This window comes from Branchiostoma floridae, chromosome 5, assembly GCF_000003815.2.
Source record: "Branchiostoma floridae strain S238N-H82 chromosome 5, Bfl_VNyyK, whole genome shotgun sequence".
In the NCBI taxonomy this organism is placed as follows: domain Eukaryota; kingdom Metazoa; phylum Chordata; class Leptocardii; order Amphioxiformes; family Branchiostomatidae; genus Branchiostoma; species Branchiostoma floridae.
This window is the reverse complement of record NC_049983.1, coordinates 9,825,557-9,845,225: the sequence shown is the minus strand read 5'-3', so window position 1 is coordinate 9,845,225 and position 19,669 is coordinate 9,825,557. Positions and strand designations below refer to the sequence as shown.

Here is a 19,669-nt window from a genome sequence, read left to right as displayed (position 1 = left end):
GTAATTTAGAGCTCGCTGACAACTCGCCCGAGCTAAATTCTTGATTTGTAAACGGGGCTTATGGCCACAGGAAGTCAATTTTATGGTTGACGCTCAGTGCGCTCATTACTTTTCGCCTGATTTGAAAACAAATTCTCTCCCCGGAGATGGTGAACATGACAGGAAAGTACATGTACCAAATGAGAGAATATATTGTGTGGTAGCCTTGACTGTACTTGTAGCAATGACACAAGTGAGGAACATGTAACATTCCGCAATTTTGCAGGCGCCATTACGTTCTGAACATTGTCATGCAAATCTTAACAATGGTCCAGATGAGACTTTTTTCTTCTGCTGCAGAACGTTTTAATCTTTGATATATTACCCAGGATTCCTGTCTCTCTGTAGTAGTGAACTCTGTAGCTAACCCACCTGGAAGACTTGGAAGCTGCCGCCGACATCTTCATTTAGACCAATGGTCCGTCCGGAAGAGGGGATGTTACTGATGACTGGCGCTTCGTTTACGTCCGCAATGTTTACTGTGAGGTCCGCGGTTGCAGTGTTACCATCCGGGTCCGTGGCTAGGATAGTTAACGTGTAGGATGTGGTGGTCTCAAAGTCAAAGGACGCTGAAGCGGTTGAACTAACCTGAAAGTTGTAGAAATGGCATACAGAGAATTGTATGTCAGAAAGAGTTAATATATGATCTTTTAGAGCATATGTGCACTGGCTTATTTTATATACACGCCTTTCATTGACGTCATACTAATTATAATTTGAATCCTCCGACGAAAATGTTGGTGGCTAATTGAATTAAGCAGTAGCATCTTCGCGTGGTTGACAGACGTACGTTTTAATCCAACATGGCATAAAAAGCCTGTATAGCTTACCTCTACCATACATCTTTCATTCGCATTAAAAACTCTATGACTTTCTTATTGCTGAGATTGTAGAATTTTGAGCGTTCACATTTATGAAAAAGGGCTATTGGTAGGACGTTCCTTTTTTTAAATGGCACTATGACGAAATGACACTTGTAGCATTTGTATCGTATCTGTCAATATGTCTCAATTTGTTCCAAGTGAGTGTTTCGAAGCGGTCACCTTCATCGTAGGTTGTCGTTCGATTTTGATGCTGTGACAGAACTAACCACCGAGAAGGTTCCAAGACAGCCTTCTCCGTCACAGCACAGGTGAATTTTGAATAACGCATGCATGACTAACCTAAGAATTGCCTTCAGTGCCTGATGGTCGTACAACGATCGTACGACGTACTAGTATGTGGCAGGGCATAAATAAATGATCATTCATTGCGCAACAATTGCATCGACACAATGTATGGCCATGTATATTTGTAGAGAGTGCCTTACCCGTCCAGTCGTAGTTCCAGCGTTGTAATTTGCTACTGTTACTTCAAACGGCGCCCCTGCAGGGTTGGAGTTCTGGATGCTGAGCGTCACCGACTGGGTATCACCATCGGTCACAGTGAAGTCGTACACGGACACCCCTCCGCCCACATTCTCGTTAATGGTGTCGGTGGAGGGGAGGCTGGCACCGAAGTCAGGGCTCGCCGCTTGGGCTGTGGATATAGATGAAGATAAAGTATAACGTAACCTTCGATAAAGAGGCTATGTTTTGGGATGCATGTGTGTGTCGGTCTGACTGGCTGAATCTGTCTGTCTGACTGCCTTCTCCACCTGTCTGTCCTCTCTGTCTGTCTCTGTCTTACTGCCTCTGTCTATCTGTCTGCCTGCCTGTCTGTCTGTCTGTCTGTCTGTCTGACTTTGTCGTGTCTATCTGCCTGACTGCCTCTGTCCAAAGACAGACTGTCTGACTGTCTTTGTGTGTATGTCTATATGACTGTCTGTCTGTCTGTCTGCCTTCCCTGCCTGTCTATCTGTCTCGTTCTCTCTGTCAGTCTGTCTGTCTATGTCTATCTGTCTGTCTTTCTGTCAGCCTGTCTGTCTGCCCGTCTCTATCCGTCGTGTCTGAGTGTCTGTCTGTCTGTCTGTCTGTCTGTCTGTCTGTCTGTCTGTCTAACCTCGAGAAACTTCGAAGATATATATATCGCGATGTGGATGGGTTCTAGGTCACTAAGATGGACAAAACTGGATACTACGTATATACGTTGTGTCTCGTTTGGGACACGTGGAAAACTACCGAAGATATATTTCAAAGTTACACCGTACAACGACCAAACTTTGTCGCATTTGCTTGACCCTTTATTTCATAACTGGAGTATGATGTAAGCTTTAGGGGTACGATCTAAGCAACTAAACGACAACGAAACACTCAAAACGTACAACAATTCATTCTTCATCTACAAAGAGCGTTGAGCGATCTATCAAATCTTTGATCGCTCAGCGATCGCAACAACAAGGTCGCAGACTCTGGTGGAAAGAAAGTGTAACTGTAAGTTCTACCACATGACTGGGGACGGTAGAGAGCCCACTCTTTCAACACCACCGCCCAGGTAACTCCTACTTCTGGTGACTAATGGTTCGACTAATGGTCCTTCTTACTCTCACAAGGACACCACACACACATGTACACACGCTCTGATACGCCGTGCCTAGCACTTGTCAACGCTAAAACTGAGAGGCCGTGAGATAGAAACCTAACGTTAGATGTAACAATTCGTGGATCGCTGGGTGACGACAGCGTTTTGAGGGCGGTAGATAACGATAAGGTGGTATCTCACTGCACTCGGGGCACAGGTGCGGCACTGCGGGGTTCGCTCACTGCGGCACTGTTGTGTTATTTTCGCCGATTTTGTATAATTTAGATGATACGTAAAAGTTTGGCTTTTTCACTTAGAAGACAACAAAATATTAGTACACAAAATGTACGAAAATTCGTTCCTTATCTCTGATATTCGTTGAGTAATCTTTCGAACTACACAGTGCCGCACCGGTGTCACAAGAGCAGTGAGATATCACCTTTAGATAGCTCCCGTGCTGAAAGATTAGAACTAGAACATATAATACTGTTCTCCTACAACGGCTTATAGGTTTGAAACGTCCACATATTGTAGCACCAGCTCGTGTGAGGTAACCTCCAGTGCAGTATGTGAATAGAAGAACAGTTGAACTGTGTCCAGCATTATAAAGTTTACCACTGGGCCATAGGAAACCTGCAGCTAAAACCACACACAGATTGGCACAACAGAAACATTGCCCCCCCCCCCCCCCGAATGGGACACTAAGTCTTGAAAACCCACTAAGAAGGCATTAACCCGTCAGTAGGGGGTTAAGCTTTCTGTAGTGTTGTTATAAAGTGTTCGTAATGTTGTGTTTTTGGTCGGCGGAAACAAGTTAGGCGTAAGCCGGCAAGTCATCATCCGTCTGGCTTCAGATTAAGGACTTATCACAGGATCTTTCTTGTGTCTAAAACTAAGGGCTTCTTCTGTATAAACCAGCCAACTAGTATGCTAATCAGACCTTAGCGAATGTATCAAGTGATGCCAGTAAGCTAGTAATTAGTGAAAGAATGCGATAGCACCCCTCTATCACATTATTTCACTAGTATGAGTACAAAGATTGTGTACTGACGAAATAATGTGATATTATTGTAACATTTATTTTCGACTGAAAAACGTTTTTGAACTATGATAATGTGACAAATAGACTGCTTGTTATATATGCTGACGCAACTATAGTTGATGCCGTACAATCGACAAAAAATGCGTATGAAAAAGGCGTATGAAAATGGGATACTAAACTTTTGCGGTAACTGTATCATCTCCAAACGTACCGGATAAAAAATATTAGTTGATAAAAATACTCAAATGTTGCATGCTTGAAATACTATCATGATTACTGTGACATTATTTCGCTATGATAGTAGAATAGGGAACTGTTGCTACAATTGTTATACTAAGTGCACTTCACTTTGAATGACATGGCGACATTAAGAAAAGTGATTTTCAGGATAGCATATCTCGGTTTGAAATGTTATTGCAAACACACTTAACTCAATAGTAAAACTCACCGCATGCTTATCATGTAAGTGTCACATTCTAACACGTACACTTTTGGTTAGTATACAAATGTTACATAAATGTTTATCAATATTACTTGTATGTAAACCACAACCACATCAGTTGGACGATATGTTACACTTACACTTACACTTACGGAATGGCGGTTAGAGTAGCACTTTTGTTATGCATAAGCGTTCTCAGAAATGTTTTAAATGAACGGAAACTTATCTCGATAACTATCATACAGTTTGTCACTTATACAATTCATAAGGACAGTTTTTTACTGACAAGTAAATCTTATATTATTTGTTGGATATATTAAGTCTCAAAGTCTCAACTTCAAAATCTTTTTTTTATTAGTTAAGTGCTGAGATTTTAACTCCAACGCTATAAGACCATTTGCCTTGAATGATATTACTGAATGTTGTAAACGATTCAGTTATTTTCAGATTTACTAAATGACTTGGCATTTTAACAAGCTTGATGTTTGTTCGCCTGCCGAAATACGACCGTAATTAATTATCACAAATTAAAAACTCGACAGAAATACAACTGCCATAAGTTATAACAAATTAAAAACTTACCAGAAGTTCCAAAAAAGGCCAATAGAATGATAGTTGTTCTCCACATTGCTGCCATCTTGATGCTTGTAGTATTCCTCTTTTTTTGCGATGCGGAGAGAACCTGGGCTTTCACATGTCCGCCATCTTGAAAAAAACTTGTTCAGACTGGTTTGGATGAAAAGTCTTTCTCAACCGTGTCGGTTCCGAGGCCCTAAAAACACTTGAACAAAAGCCGATCCTCTCGGAAATATTCCAAACGTCACCAGTGATGCTTTTACGCGCACAAAAGTTGAAATCAGACGACTTTTTCTGTCAAACCACTAAGTAGAGCCGCAATCCAACTTGGGTGCGTTGAATCTGAAGATACCTCCCATGAGAAAAATGTATTTGGTCAGCAAATGTACCTTTAGATCGATCGTGGTGAAATAATGCCGTCTTGATAAGGTGCGGCAAAGACAAACGGGGAGAAAAATAACCAAAGAAACGGTCCACAATGGCCCTGTCACCTTCCGCGTCACACACGTTTGCTGACGGAGGTGGTTTCCTTGGCAACGGCATCCGTAAGAGACAAAAAGTAGTTCCACCTGTCCAAAATTTGAATCTGTTCAAAACTTTTTATTTTTGAAAAACTCCCCCCGCTCTTATGGTTGGTAATTCTTGAGTGTTTGTTGGCGCGGTGATACTAACTTGTGGGTGGGCGCACGAACAGGCAGATAAGACACGCTAAGTCCAAATTAATGGACCGCTAACACATAAGTAGGCACAAGGGTTGTGTTGACACTGTAAATATGCCGTAGCTACGAGGCATGTACAAAACAGGTACTATGTCGTCATGCGAGGCAAACTCAACCTCATCTGGAAAGTTTAAAGGGCTATTTATCATGCCGAAAAGCCACTGACCGAAGAACACACACCAATTTGACCAAGTGACCAATAGTAGCTTCCCTGCCTCTCTTACAAACTATATGTACAATGAGTCATACATATCATGTAGTAAACGACAATTCTACATCAATAATGCATGTTCGCTTGACAAACAATAAACATCGCATATAGTTCTAGTCTCTACCAGACTCCGGCCTGACCGAATAGTAATAGGGGGCTATGGCCAAGTTAGGAATAAAAAACTACTACAAAAATTGGCCTAGGACTGATCTGACCGGCCGGCGAATAGCTGGATAGACTGCAAAAGACTGACTGAGAACCCATGGCAACTTATGTGTCCCTTATAAGCCAGATTTTTTCTCTTTTGTCATCCACAAGACCCGTCTGCTTGTTAGAATTATAGTTTAACCACATTTTAGATGTAATTTTTTGTGTCCTCCGTTGCTATGCAGGAAAAGGCACGAAAAGACATAAAAGACTTCCTGTGCTTTCACGCAGGCAACTTTTCAGCACCCCTCGTCCGTATCCCCTTTTACTATCAATCGTCTAATTGTTCGTAGGAACGTCTTCTAACAACATTGTCACTTGAAGAACACATTCCAGACAGCGTTTGAGATAAAGCGTGCTTCCATCTCTTTCTTTGACTTGAAATCCAAGACGTTTTGGTTGCTTAAGTGACGAACTTCCCTTGGACCGGTTTTCGTGTTTTGTTAAGAGGTGGTATGTGCGTTTATAACAGGGTGCTGAAAAAAGCGCATGCTTTAAACAAACAAGATCGAAAAGAATGGCCGCAAGAAAAACCTGTATAGTGTAATAGCGTGCTGAGCGACAAATGGACTAGAATATGTTCTTTTCAGTTGAGAAAACCGTATCTCCTTTTCTACAGTCTTTAACGTCTGCTGTCTTTCAAGTTCTGTCAGTCAGAATATTTATGTTGAAGAGTACTGGGTCTCAACAACCACACTGTGGTGTACCACAATGTTGTGTCATTGTATTAGTCACCATTTAGCCAACTTTCAGAGGCTATTCATAATCTACAATCACAATCTACATAAAAATAGCCGTTCTTGCACAAGTGTCGCAATGAATGCTGCAATTCTTCTGGTTGTCTTGAAACAGATACTCTGAATTTTTATCATTTTGTGGCGAGAAAACGACAGTCCTTTTGTTCTTACACATGCACTTATGCAGAAACTTGACGTTTTGACTTGCTGGAGTGTGTTGTTAGATTTTAAGCAGATTTTTAAATGTGTTCAACTTGCTATATCAGCTAAGAGGAGTCGACCTCTGTATTCTCTGTTCAAGTTTGTATTCACGGTTTTCAGAAAAAATGCTATAGTCCAATGAAGAAGGTAAGGTGTGAGAGAGTTTCATATGAAATGTCCGTAGAATTTACTAAATGTACCCGTAAGTTGGCATAAAAACATGTACCACGGGGGCAGTCATAGACTTTCTGTCAGAGAGACCATTTAAAACAGCCGACCAGAAAAGGACTGTCGTCAACATGTCTCCTGTCCGTACTTCAAACGCACTGGGAGTTATTCGCGGCAAATGGTGTGAAACGCCATGCATCGCTTAGTCGGCTTCCTGTCCGAACGAGAGAACGTACAGGTGGTATCTCAATGCACTTGGGGCACCGGTGTGGCACTGGGGGGTTCGTTCACTGCGGCAGTGTTGTGTTATTTACACCGATTCTTTTATAATTTAGATATTACGTAATACGTAAAAGTATGACTTAGAGGACAACAAAATACACAAAACGTAAGAAAACTCATTCTTTATCTCTGAAATTCATTCCGTAATCTTTCGAACCCAGCAGTGTCGCATCAGTGCCCAAAGTACAGTGAGATACCATCTTAACCTTAGCTTCACGGCTAAACATTTGGAGCATGTCTAAATCTAATTTAGCGTGCCGTGTAAGTGTTAGGCTCGTCAGAGGGAAACGCCATGCACCGATAACTCAGCTTCCTACTCTGACGGTAGAACGTTACCTTAGCTTCATGCCCAAACATTTGGGGCATGTCTAATTTAGCGTGCCGTGTAAGTGTTGGGCCCGTCAGAGGGAAACGCCATGCACCGCTTAGTCTGCTTCCTGCCCCGACGACAGAACGTTACCTTAGCTTCATGCCCAAACATTTGGGGCATGTCTAATTTAGCGTGCCGTGTAAGTGTTGGGCTCGTCAGAAGGGAACGCCATGCACCGATAGCGATGAGTCGGCTTCCTACCCCGACAAGAGACCGAACGTTACCTTAGCTTCATGCCCAAACATTTATGGCATGTCTGATTAGCATGCTGTGTAAGTGTTGGGCTCGTCACAGGGATTACTAACCAGTGCCCCACCTGTTGGACAACCGCTTAACAAATGTGTTTTTACGTGACTGTTTTTAATGACTTGTACATAAAACGTGCCTTAAAGAAGACCTATTCGGTAACATGGATACAAACCTTTCTGAAATCACATGTGAATACACTCTACGTGTTTTACACGACTGTTTTTAATGACGTGTACATAAAACGTGCTTTAAAGAATAACCTATTCTGTAACAGTAGGTAAGAACCTTTTTAAATACATGTGAATACACCCGACGTGTTTTTACATGACTGTTTTAATGACATGTACATAAAACGTGCTTTAAAGAATAACCTTTTCTGTATCAGTAGAAAAGAAGCTTTCTAAGATCACATGAGAAGACACTCCACGTGTTTTACATGAATGTTAATGACTTGTACATAGACAAAGCGTGATTTGATGAAAAACAACTTGCACTTTCTCCTATTATGTATACATCAGATGAGGGACCTTATGAGCTCACAGGATCTTACCACAAATTTACAAATATTTACAAGCAATTCATCATAACATTCTTTAGCTACTTACAAAATTCTGTGTCAAATGAAAGTGTGCGGCAAAGACAAGTGCGTGGTCTATGAATGAACTACTGAATGTTTGGCCATCGAATTAGCGTTCTAACAACATTCTTATTCATTGGGTTTACTTTAACATAGAAACTCTCTTTGTCCCTTACCACTACAACCCCCTACCTGGCGATTTAATGAGCATGTGTATTTTCTTTGTATTTGTTGCCGCTCCTTGCTCTATTTGAAGAAGAAATACAGCCAAACTTGTGTCCACTCTACACAAGAACCACCTGCCAATGTGGCCACTTTTTCGTGGTCTCTTCGATATTTGTCAGATAAAGAAACAAGCAATATGTATTTTATTAATCATGTCCATAGTGACGACCTGTCCACCTAGACCAGATTTTATTGGCCACCTTTATAGTCCTGTACCTTCTTGGTAGGTTTAACTGTACCTTTGATCTAAGGACAAATGGTAGCTGCATTCCGCTAGGTGGCGCCCTTGCATGGCAATCTATTTGAGATTTGACATGCCTTCACGTATGTTAACTTTATCTTTCTGGGTACGTCTAAGTTTGCTGTTACAATGATCTGCACTTGACCCATTAGGTCAGTGAGACATATAAACTATCTTTTTTTTGTCCATCTATTCTATGGCCATGGACTTGTGTTCTAGACCGCGGTGATCACTGAGCAAGTATACAGCGACCAAAATTCAAATTTTTGTGATCCTTGATTTCATAATTGAATATGATGCAAATTGTAAAAGTATGATTTTAAAAGACAACAAGACATAACGAATCCATTCTTTATCTTTGAAATTCGTTGAACGTTATATAAAAGTTTTAGTCTCTCAGAGGACGCAGTGTAGTCTCCGTGGCAACAAATGGAAATGGTGGGGGGGGGGGCAAGGTCAACGGCCGGAGGTCCTTAACGGAATGTACCAAGCCGGACACGCAACCAAAGGTCGGCTCAAGTTTAATTGACACCTAATTAAACCTGGCTTAGAACTGACTCTGAAGGCTTTACAAGGGCCTCTTCAGTGGACTTTTCATTAGGAGTAATTGAAATGGCAAATAACGCAGGGGAACGGAGCAAACATTGTATCCCTACTCCTCCCATGAACATTGCTCCGGAGTTTGTATCAGTCCGCGCGGACGAATACAGCCGCGTCACGCTGCATGTTTGCGCCCTACCCGCGTCTCCAGGCAAATATCCAACCATTATGTTTGAAAAACAAATACGTCAGAAGAAAGGACAGCCATTCAATAAGTCTCCAATTAAGTTGATAAAAGTCAACTCAGCACACAAGACACACAAACTGCCAGATGTGAAAGATAACTCATTTCATCTAGAGATATGGAAAATGTCTTCCCTTTTCAGTTATTAAAATGCTTTCGTTGCAAAACGAACGTCGCTAGTTTCATCTGTAAGTTTTCAAGCCCATCTCGGATGTAGATAGAGCGTCCATACTCTTCAATGGGAAGGACTGCACCAATTAGACTAAGTCTTTTATCCTAGTACGTTTGTCATAGCTTGTCTAAATATTGACTCTGCCCATTCGTCAATGCCCCTACCGTGACAGGAACGAACGACAAAGTAGGCAATGGTCATAATGGAGGAATAGGCAGCGCTATGGCCGACAAATGTACCCCGTGAAAAATACGACAAGCGCTACTTCAAGATTAATCTTTAGTGGTGTAGTTTTGAGTTTTATGAGACTTTGTGTTTTCAACATGGTGAGGATATGATGGCGTTTTTCCGGTGGTTTGTGCTCCTGTGGTGTCTGAGTGCGCTGGTAGGAGATGTAGGTGAGTGGTCGTGGTTTACGTATTTACCAAGGAGGACATGAATAGTATTAGCGCTGGTGGTCTTCAGAGACTACTATCTATAGATAATCTCATTATCTCACGCCTATCTAAAGCTTATACTTAGATGGAGAAACGGGTTAGAAGGAAACCATGGGACAATAGCTTTCTATACGTTTTTGTGGTTTCATCTAAAATTCATTCTTTTAGAAAAGGGTCGCCATGATGTTAATATAATGACTAACTAAACCTAATAACAGATCTAACCATAGATATCATCTAGAGATATCTTATGATACATGTTAGAAGTGACTGGTATTCTGGTATTCAAAAATTTAATTAACCCAATTCCATGACTATTGCATGCTACGCATTGTGTAGTAAAGCCTGGCTTCTACTTAGTATAATGCAAAAGTTCTAGAATATTGATCTATTCTACATTTTACAAAATAACGCTAGTAACTGGGTAACTTTTATCATCACCAGTTATGAATGAATTCGATTTAGGATATAGGAGTGGCAACAAATGGTAAATCTCGGTGTGAACATAAAAGGGCACAGTTCTGATATATGAGGAGGTCTCTCATTGTCGTTACTAAGTGGTGTGAAGTTAAATATGCAATGATTTTAAAGCGACCATTTTGGTTAACAGAGGCATGGCTTCTTTTCGTGTACCGCGTTCTCCCCTTTCTACAGTTGATACTACCACTTCCGAAAGTGCATTAAATATAGAGGCTAAGCTCTGCCGAGTGTTCAGATTTGTTGTTTCAATGATATACCGCAACAGGAAAAGAAGCTCAGGTTGTACGAGTATTTGTGGCTTTTCGCGGTGATAAAAATAACTTCTTCTCATTGACAAGAACAAGGTATAATGACAAACTTTCTGTCTTTGAATCACAGAGGCTTACTACTAGCTTCACAGTTTAACTGCCCCATGATATTCACAGACTATACCTTGGCAAAATTTTAAACATGTGATAATCAAATTCTAACCTATTTCAACTTGGACGTTAAACACTTAAAAACATATGAAGATATGAAGATATATATACCCACCGTAAGTGACAACAACTATATGAATCTTACGGTATTGAATATTTTGTGATATCTTAATTCATACAAATTTATAATAAGTTCCGTATAGGACTTTAAGGTCTTTAAATGCTTTAAAGACACCGGTCGAAGTATAACCCTGCAGTATATATATGGGAATGAAAGGACAGTAATTGTAGGTACATATTTCAAACCTATCTAAATGCAAGCAAAGCAAAATTTCCGTTCTGCGCGATTATATTTTTTTGACATAGCATATAATAGAGGTTGATAATATCGGTGACGACTTCTGCTCTACAAGTCAAGTCATCATCCATAGTTGTCACTATGAAAATCAACTATAGTTACTCCTTTCAACGAATTAAAAAACTTTGTACATTGGAATATCAAGAGCCCCTTCACGTGAAAGCTATCAAGAACTATAAAAGAACGGTTAAACAGGAATGTTTGATACATTCCTGTGTCTTATTTACGTTTCCTGTCACCTCTACTGCAATAGCCACTATCAAGAGCTCCTTCAATTGAAGGCTATCAAGAACTATAAAGGGATGGATAGATGAATACTTAATACATTCCTGATTCTTATTTGCGTTTCCAAAGACTTCTAGTGCAATAGCCACCGAAGGGGTTCATGTGCACCCTTATAGTTCAGTGTTTCATCTGGACCGAATTTCAAGTAGGCATCTTCTTGATTGAAGAAGAGTTCTAATAGCGTTCTGTAACAATGGTCTTCATCATTAGGCCACAGCAAGTAAATTTTATGGATGACATCCGCTGCAGAAACAAAATTAATACGAGACAAAATAAACAATGTGGGTTTGGAAAACAAGATGGCGGAATTTGAAATGTAGACACAAGAAAAGGAAAAGGATTAAGGCTACAAAGCATACTATTAGTATATCACAACTAGCGAGCTGTGTTCAAGAAATCTACGAAATGACAGTGTGGCAGTTGGTATCACTTTAAGTTAACTACTACACTCATGACTACCATAATAGCGTTACAACTTTTACAACTACAGTCATGGCTACCTCATTGGTGTCAGTTCTCGTGGCTATCTCACCAGTGTAGCTTCTACAAGGCCACAACACATTTTGCAATTTTGGTTCTTTTTCGTCATGTTGACTAGCAGCGATTGAAAAAATAGATTCTTGTTTTATTTTTTCAAAATCAAAAAGCCAAAATCAATGAGATGATGTCATCAATAAATTTACTCGCTGTAGCCTTAGCAACAACAACAAATCTCCATCACCTCAAGTACGACTAAAAGACATCATATACAGATTTCGTCTTCAAATATTGAAATGGCTAACAGCAAATGCAACATCTGCACACCTGTTCATTAAAAGTTAAGTGTTGAAGAGATTTGTATTTAGGTAACGTGCTGATAATGTTGTAACAACGTTAAGTTCATGTCAATGTGATATCACAAGTTCATTCACAGAACACGTACTTGTCTTTACTTCTGGTCTCTCGGCATGGCTTTATTTGTCAGACTTACATTTGTGTGAATTGGCGGTTATGGAAAGGTCAAAACCGTTCATTTAAAGTGGATTTAGTACAGAATCTGGGAATACTTAATAGGATTTGGATATGCAGGTTATGTGAAAACAGGTGTGAAACTGACGCATAAGCTCTGTGACGTCAACGTGACACTTACACAGAGAGCTAACTTGGACATGCTCCAAACGATTGATTTTTAGGTTAAACGTAATTTTTTAAAGGTCCAATTTGTGGATCTATGTTCACTACATTCGTAACCAGCACTTTCTTGACATGTTATAACAGTTACATGTCCCACGGACTACCCTTTCTTTCAAGTTTGGCATGCATATGCATGACTGACTACCACTGTATGACCATGATACGTGTGCGTGTAACGGTACTATGGATCATGGCGAATGTTAACTGACGTACGCACCCCAGAGGAGACTTAGCATTCAGTGCAATGTTTTTGTCTAAGAAATGTTAGTCATGCGGGTCCCCAAGACTTGTCCCGTGAAGGTCACTAAAAGGTCATGACTGTTAGGATGGTAGGTATTTCTTGTGGTGTCTCTGACGCACTTGTGTTGCTGGCAAGCTCTTCAGGCGAAGTTAACTACTACTTTGATGGTTTTGTTTCTTGAATAAACTTTGCGCGCCGTAACGATTTAATCTTCCTGATTGTCATCTGAAGTAACACATATCAATTTATGTCCATGAAATCAGTTATGTCTTTTGAAAGAAGGGACAAGCACGTTGATAAAAGTTGCTGGAAAAACCTTCGTAACTATTTTCGTGCCTGTGTTGTATTATATTGATTACTGAATAAATAGAAACCCTCATTGTCTCTCCAGACACCAAAATTAATGAATTGAAGCTTTCTAAAATGACGTAGCTGCGTGTACATAGGTATAATAAACTTTCAACCTACCGTTATTGTAATATAATGTCAGTCATATAGTTCCCTTCCTTTTACGTTTAAGGATATACTGTAAATGCAGAAATGTTCGCGGTGGATTAATATTCGCGGTTTTCGCGGTAACCACTTCACCGCGAACTTAAAACCACCCCGAACATTTTTCTATTATGTTATTAGACTGCAGTCCATGGTGATACCGCGAACTTAAATCCACCGTGAAAAGTCCTTTTTCCCGCTACCGTGAAAGTAAATCCCCGCGTAATATACATGTATACTATATATAATACCTTACGTGATTTATCCTTAATCTTTTTTCCAGGATGTTCGCCCACATTTGTAGACCCAGACCCTGATGAAGCCGTCAACCTTGCCGAGAATACAGCTACTGGTTTCAATGTCTACACAGTGACTGTAGGTGACGATGGCACACCGTCCGGCCCCAACACCGCTTTTACATACACCATATCAGGTTGGTGTCGCTCACCTTATTATCTAAAACATGCACTTGAACGTAGTCATCACTAATGCTCACAGGTATATTTATGTACATGACAACATAATATCTGCTTCTTTATTGGTTTGGCTGTTTAGCACGCAAAGCCAGGGCTATGTAGTCTATTACAAATAGCTAGCCCTAATGACAAAAACAGAGACAATACTCGTACAATGTAATTTGACATGGACAGGATACTTCTCAATAACTATGTCCTGCTAACAGATTCCATCATTTCCCGACCACATTTTTTCCTGAGCAAGGTCGTCTGTGGTTGGCAGATGGTCGAAGCGATATTGTTACCATGTTGATGACAAATACGACGACTGAAAGCGACTCTTCATTCAAATCTCAGTCTTAATAATGTGTGTGTTATTTTTCGACAAAATTTATCAGTAATGTTTTTATCACCCCAGGGGATCAGGGGCTGTTTTCTGTTACCCAGACGAGTAACTACGAACAGGCAGCTGTTACCGTTATCGGAAACATCGACTACGAGACATACCCCACATTCACTCTCGGGATTACAGCACAAAACCAATACGGCCAACAAATCAAGCCTGTAATATACGTCAACGTCCAGGTAAATATTTTCTCGTTACTTTTTTAAGTCATAAATAATGTTCAAGCTTTCAATGAACAAAGAGACTCTTTATACACAACCATTGCTTTATTCCACATCGATGTTTCGGTGACCGTCTGTCACTTTCCTCAAAGCAATTCTGACTGGTTAACATTGCACTGCAGCAATAGGTGTCGCTGCTCACAGTTACAGATGCGGTCACAAACGTTAAGTATATTATGTGCAGTGACTGCTTATGAGAAATTTTGTACAACGCAGTACCAAATGCAAAAGACTGTAATATATACATGCAATTGTCAACTAAACTGAATAACGGTGTAACAGTTTTCGTCTACTTCTTAGAAATGCTGTCCCAAACGTCACTGTCTACCCCCCTCATCACATTGTTTATTAGAAGCCATTTTCCTTAAGTCAGAATCTAGGTATCATCAAAGTCATATATGCCTGAAATCACAGCTTGATGATTGCCCTATGTCCATGTTGAATTATTTCCAGAAATTATTTGCCCCTTTGAAAAACCTGTATCATTAGAACTACATCAGATCCATCATCAACTAAAGCATGTCGTGATTTCCTACCATTATTTTAGGACGTAAACGAGGCACCGACGTTGAACTTGAACGCTGTCGCTACGTTACCCGAAAACTCAGTAACGGGGACATCAGTGTTTTCCGTGGTGTGTACAGATGTGGACACAACGAGCCCAAATGGTGACACCGTCCTCTCACACACCGATCCTGACACCACAGGTTTCTTCGACGTTACTGCTACAGGGGAGGTCACCCTGTCTAGTAGTGTAGCCTTGGACTATGAGACAAAACAGCAGCACACTCTCAACTTCAAATGTGTAGACGGAGGCTCACTATCGGCCACAGGGACTCTAGACATCCTGGTAACCAACGTTAACGAAGCACCAGTCATCACAACCCCCAGTACCGGTTCCCAGACTGAAAACATTGACGAAAATACAAGCCCAAACACAAACGTCTTTCCATTTGTCGCCACTGATGAAGATATTCCAAATGGTGACACTCTGACGTGGAGCATTTTCAGCCAGACTCCCAACACTCCTCCTACACAGTTTGTTATCGACGGCGCTAGCGGTCAGGTGTCCACGTCATCTACTTCGAGCTTAGACTACGAGACGACCACCCAGTACGTACTCGTAGTGCATGTCGTTGATAGCACAAGTTTGACTGCGTCTGCCACGCTTACTGTGAATCTGAACGATTTGAACGAGACGCCCACCTTTACCGTTTTTCCTGCGTCAGATTCAGTAGACGTTGATGAGAATGAATCCGGTTCTTTCACAATGTTCACGTTTACAGCTTCAGATGAAGAAATAAGCACTCAGACTTTGGCTTTTAGTATGACATTGGTCAGCACAGTCCCAACAGGTGGCACTACTATCCCCTTCGAGTTTGTGAAAACAACTGCCACAGATGCCGTACTCAGGACTGTAGCGTCTCCCACCATTGACTTTGAGACTTATAGCCAGTACGATGTCACACTGACGGTTAGCGACGGGGTCGGACTAAGCGAAGACAGGAGTTTGACCATCTACGTACAAGACGTTCCCGAAGCTCCTGTGATAAACAACACCGCAGCGTCGCTAACTATGGGTCTAGATGAGAATCAGGCCGCAAATACAGCAGTCTTCACCTTCACTGGAAATGATGAGGATACAGGAGATACCCTAACGTGGGCGATAACCGGACAAACCCCTTCAAACCAGTTCTCCATCAACTCTGCTACTGGCGTAGTCTCCACAACCACCTCCCCAACTATAAACTACGAGAGTACGGAGACTCAGTACGTCTTGACGGTTACTCTGAGTGACGGAGCGTTGACAGATACGGCAACATTGACGATCAATGTCAACGACGTCAACGAGACGCCCGATTTCACCAACTTTCCTGGATCCGCGTCAGTCGACGTTGATGAGGACACAGCCGGCGGCGTTACTGTTCAGAGCTTTACGGTCTACGATGACGACAATGCGTTGGTTTCCACCACACAAGACATCACCTATACAATAGCTCCGGTGGCTCCCGTTGGAGCAACTCTCCCGTTTACATTTGACAAGGTGGATAACGCCAACGTTGATCTGAAAACGGATTCAACCGCTACCATAGACTACGAGGACCTGTGGTCCACCTACAGCACAAACCAGTACGAAGTCACGCTAACCGTGAGCGATGGTCTACTCTCCAGTGTGAGAACGTTCTACATTAACATCATAGACGTGAACGAGTCCCCCGTCATCACGAATCTCGCTTCTTCGCTGTCTATCACCATCGACGAGGACGAATCCGGCGGGAAGAATCTTATCTACTTCACGGGCACGGACGTGGACTTACCCGGGGACACGCTGACGTGGTCTATCACGAGTCAAACACCAAACGCTCTCGGGACGAATTTCGAGATAGGGCCGTCTACCGGAGTACTGAGCGTTGTTTCAAGTCCAAACCTCGACTATGAGACAGAAACGCAATATGAGCTCCAGGTCGAATTAAACGACGGCACCGGCGCAGGACGTCTTACGGCGACGGTGACGTACACTGTCAACATACGAGACATAAACGAGGCACCGTCTTTCTCGGATACGTCGCTTACGTACGAGATTGATGAGAACACGGTTGGTGGTGTCACCGTGTGCCCCACTAGCAACACGGCGTGCACCACTACCCTACAAGGCACAGACCCTGACGGTGATACCCTCACGTACACACTCATCTCGTACAGCCCCGTAGAGGACGGCTACTCCAACCCTTTCCAACTCACTCCATCAGGGAACGACCTCGTCATAGAGACCGTGACAAGTCCTGAGTTAGACTACGAGCGCACTACCGCATACACCCTCAAAATTCGCGTCAAAGACGGTAGCACGTCTGGTAGCAAGTCCTCAACAGGAGAGATCACAATAAACCTGGTCGACTTGGATGAACCCCCCGAGTGGAGGAACCTACCAGACAGCGTAACAGTCAGCGAAGACTTGGCGGGAAACCAGCGAGTGTACACCGTAGATGCGGTTGATCCCGAAGGGGTTACCGTGACATACACTCTCACCACTGCGGGGACGCCGTTCACACTGGTAACAGGTACGGGCGAAATCAGAACGACAGCCACCCCAAACCTGGAGTCGGGAGCATTTCTCTACACCCTGGAGATAGAAGCTGCCGATGCCACTGTCGGTAACACCGCAACTAGCACCCTAACCGTCAACGTGGCGTTCTACGACGACAGCCCGCCAGTTTTCTCTCCAACCACCTACACCGTGAACGTGAATGAAGGAGAGAGTTCGGGAACGACAGTTACCACAGTCGCGGCTACAGACGCTGATGTGGGCGATGTTGTACAATACTACATCACAGGTTGGTCTCGTCTATAAATTGTTGTTGCGCCATTCATATAAAATGTCATTCACAATTTGCAGAGAAAATATGTATCTGCCTTTACATGGGTGCTTCTTGTTAAATTTTTTATAGGTGGGTATCTCACTGAAGCTGCGGTACGTTAGCGGTGTTGCTGCGTCCTAAATTTTATTTTTGATCCTCTTCACTTTATGATATCATTCAAAATGTACAAGTATGGCAAAAAAAGGCAATAGCACACAAGACGTAAAACTATTTGTTTTCATTGTTGAAATGCATTGATCACTAGGTAGGTCCAATTCATATACAACTCCTTGCAAAAACAGACAATGCAGTACATTTCTAAAGCAACATACTATTTTTAACATGATGTTTTCGAGTATTAGCATGTATAACGTTAGCCAAAGATTGTCTATGTTGTTATTCAATAATTAGATTGGTTCTTTAGAATCGCTGGATCTTAGTTATATTTATTTAGTTCAACAGGTGCGTACAGGTTGCCGAGTTTTTTACCTGTTATTGTCGCTCAATAAAGTTGTTCTCATTAAAATTTCCTTGTCCTGATAGGAGGCAGTGGCTACTTCCTCGTGGACGGCTCCGGCGTCATCACCACAGGTACGGAGCTGGACCGTGATGACGGCTCCCTCTCCTCCTACACCCTGACGCTGACGGCGTACGATACGTCAGGTCTGTCTGCACAGGCCACCGTCACGGTTAACGTGGAAGCCGTCAACGACAACGCACCTGTCTTCTCTCAAGCTGTAAACTCCATGTAAGTCACTTTGACTGTGTAGACATAAGCTGTAGACTCCGTGTAAGTCACTTGAGCTGTGTAGACATAAGCTGTAGACTCCGTGTAAGTCACTTTGACTGTGTAGACATAAGTTGTAGACTCCGTGTAAGTCACTTTGACTGTGTAGACATAAGCTGTAGACTCCGTGTAAGTCACTTTGACTGTGTAGACATAAGCTGTAGACTCCGTGTAGGACAATTTAACTTTTACCTCAACGCAAAATGGGTTATTGTTGTTTTGTGGGTCTGTGGGTCTGTCTGTTTGTGTTTCCGGATATTTGTGGTCAGCATAACTTTAGAACATCCGAATAGATTGTAAGAATATTTGGTACGTGGATAGGGTATTTTGAAAATATTACAATTTGAAACTGCCTGCCGTCGACTTGATATCCGTAAATAGACTGTGACGGATTTAAGCTACCCCGCGGATAAAGGTGAACTAGGATTATTATCTATATGTGTTTTGCGTCTTTGTGCAGAGATGTTCCAGAGAACACCGCTACGACCACCTCTGTCCTGCAGCTGACCTGTACGGACGCTGACACAGGCACAGACGGGGATATCGTGTACGCCATAGACTCTGGCAACAACGACAACCTGTTCGCTCTAGGTGAGTTGCTATTCAATGTCTACCTCAACTTTTGTCCGCAAGTTAGTACTGAAGTCCATTTAAGATGAAAGAGATCCAGATAGATGTGATACGCATGAGTATGCGTGTGTGTGTCTGTGTGTGTGTGTGTGTGTCTGTTTGTCTGTGTCTGTGTGTCTGAGTTTCCTTATATTTGAGGTCAGCATTTTGACATAGCCTCCATAGCAGGCTCTCTGGGTTTTTTTTTTGCTCATAATACACTTTTGCTGGTCTTTTCTTTTTGTTCTGCGCGCTGACTGCTTTGTGGG

The 19,669-nt window shown here is 42.1% G+C and overlaps 2 protein-coding genes across 2 annotated transcripts in view; one reads left to right on the top strand and one right to left on the bottom strand.

Annotated features, from left to right (window-relative positions):
• LOC118416153 (protocadherin Fat 4-like) overlaps positions 1-5,003 on the bottom strand; it is a 34,799-nt gene extending 29,796 nt beyond the window's left edge. Inside the window, exons 1-3 of the mRNA XM_035821231.1 lie at positions 4,545-5,003; positions 1,349-1,557; positions 412-627 (exon numbers count right to left, since the gene is read on the bottom strand). Coding sequence (XP_035677124.1) covers positions 412-627; positions 1,349-1,557; positions 4,545-4,599 — 480 coding nt within the window. The 5' untranslated portion in view covers positions 4,600-5,003. The remainder of the gene's footprint in view (positions 1-411; positions 628-1,348; positions 1,558-4,544) is intronic.
• A 10,832-nt stretch (positions 5,004-15,835) lies between these two features.
• Positions 15,836-19,669, top strand: part of LOC118416152 (cadherin-23-like) — a 5,833-nt gene continuing 1,999 nt past the window's right edge. The window contains exons 1-3 of the mRNA XM_035821229.1: positions 15,836-17,980; positions 18,548-18,752; positions 19,252-19,382. Coding sequence (XP_035677122.1) covers positions 15,919-17,980; positions 18,548-18,752; positions 19,252-19,382 — 2,398 coding nt within the window. The 5' untranslated portion in view covers positions 15,836-15,918. The remainder of the gene's footprint in view (positions 17,981-18,547; positions 18,753-19,251; positions 19,383-19,669) is intronic.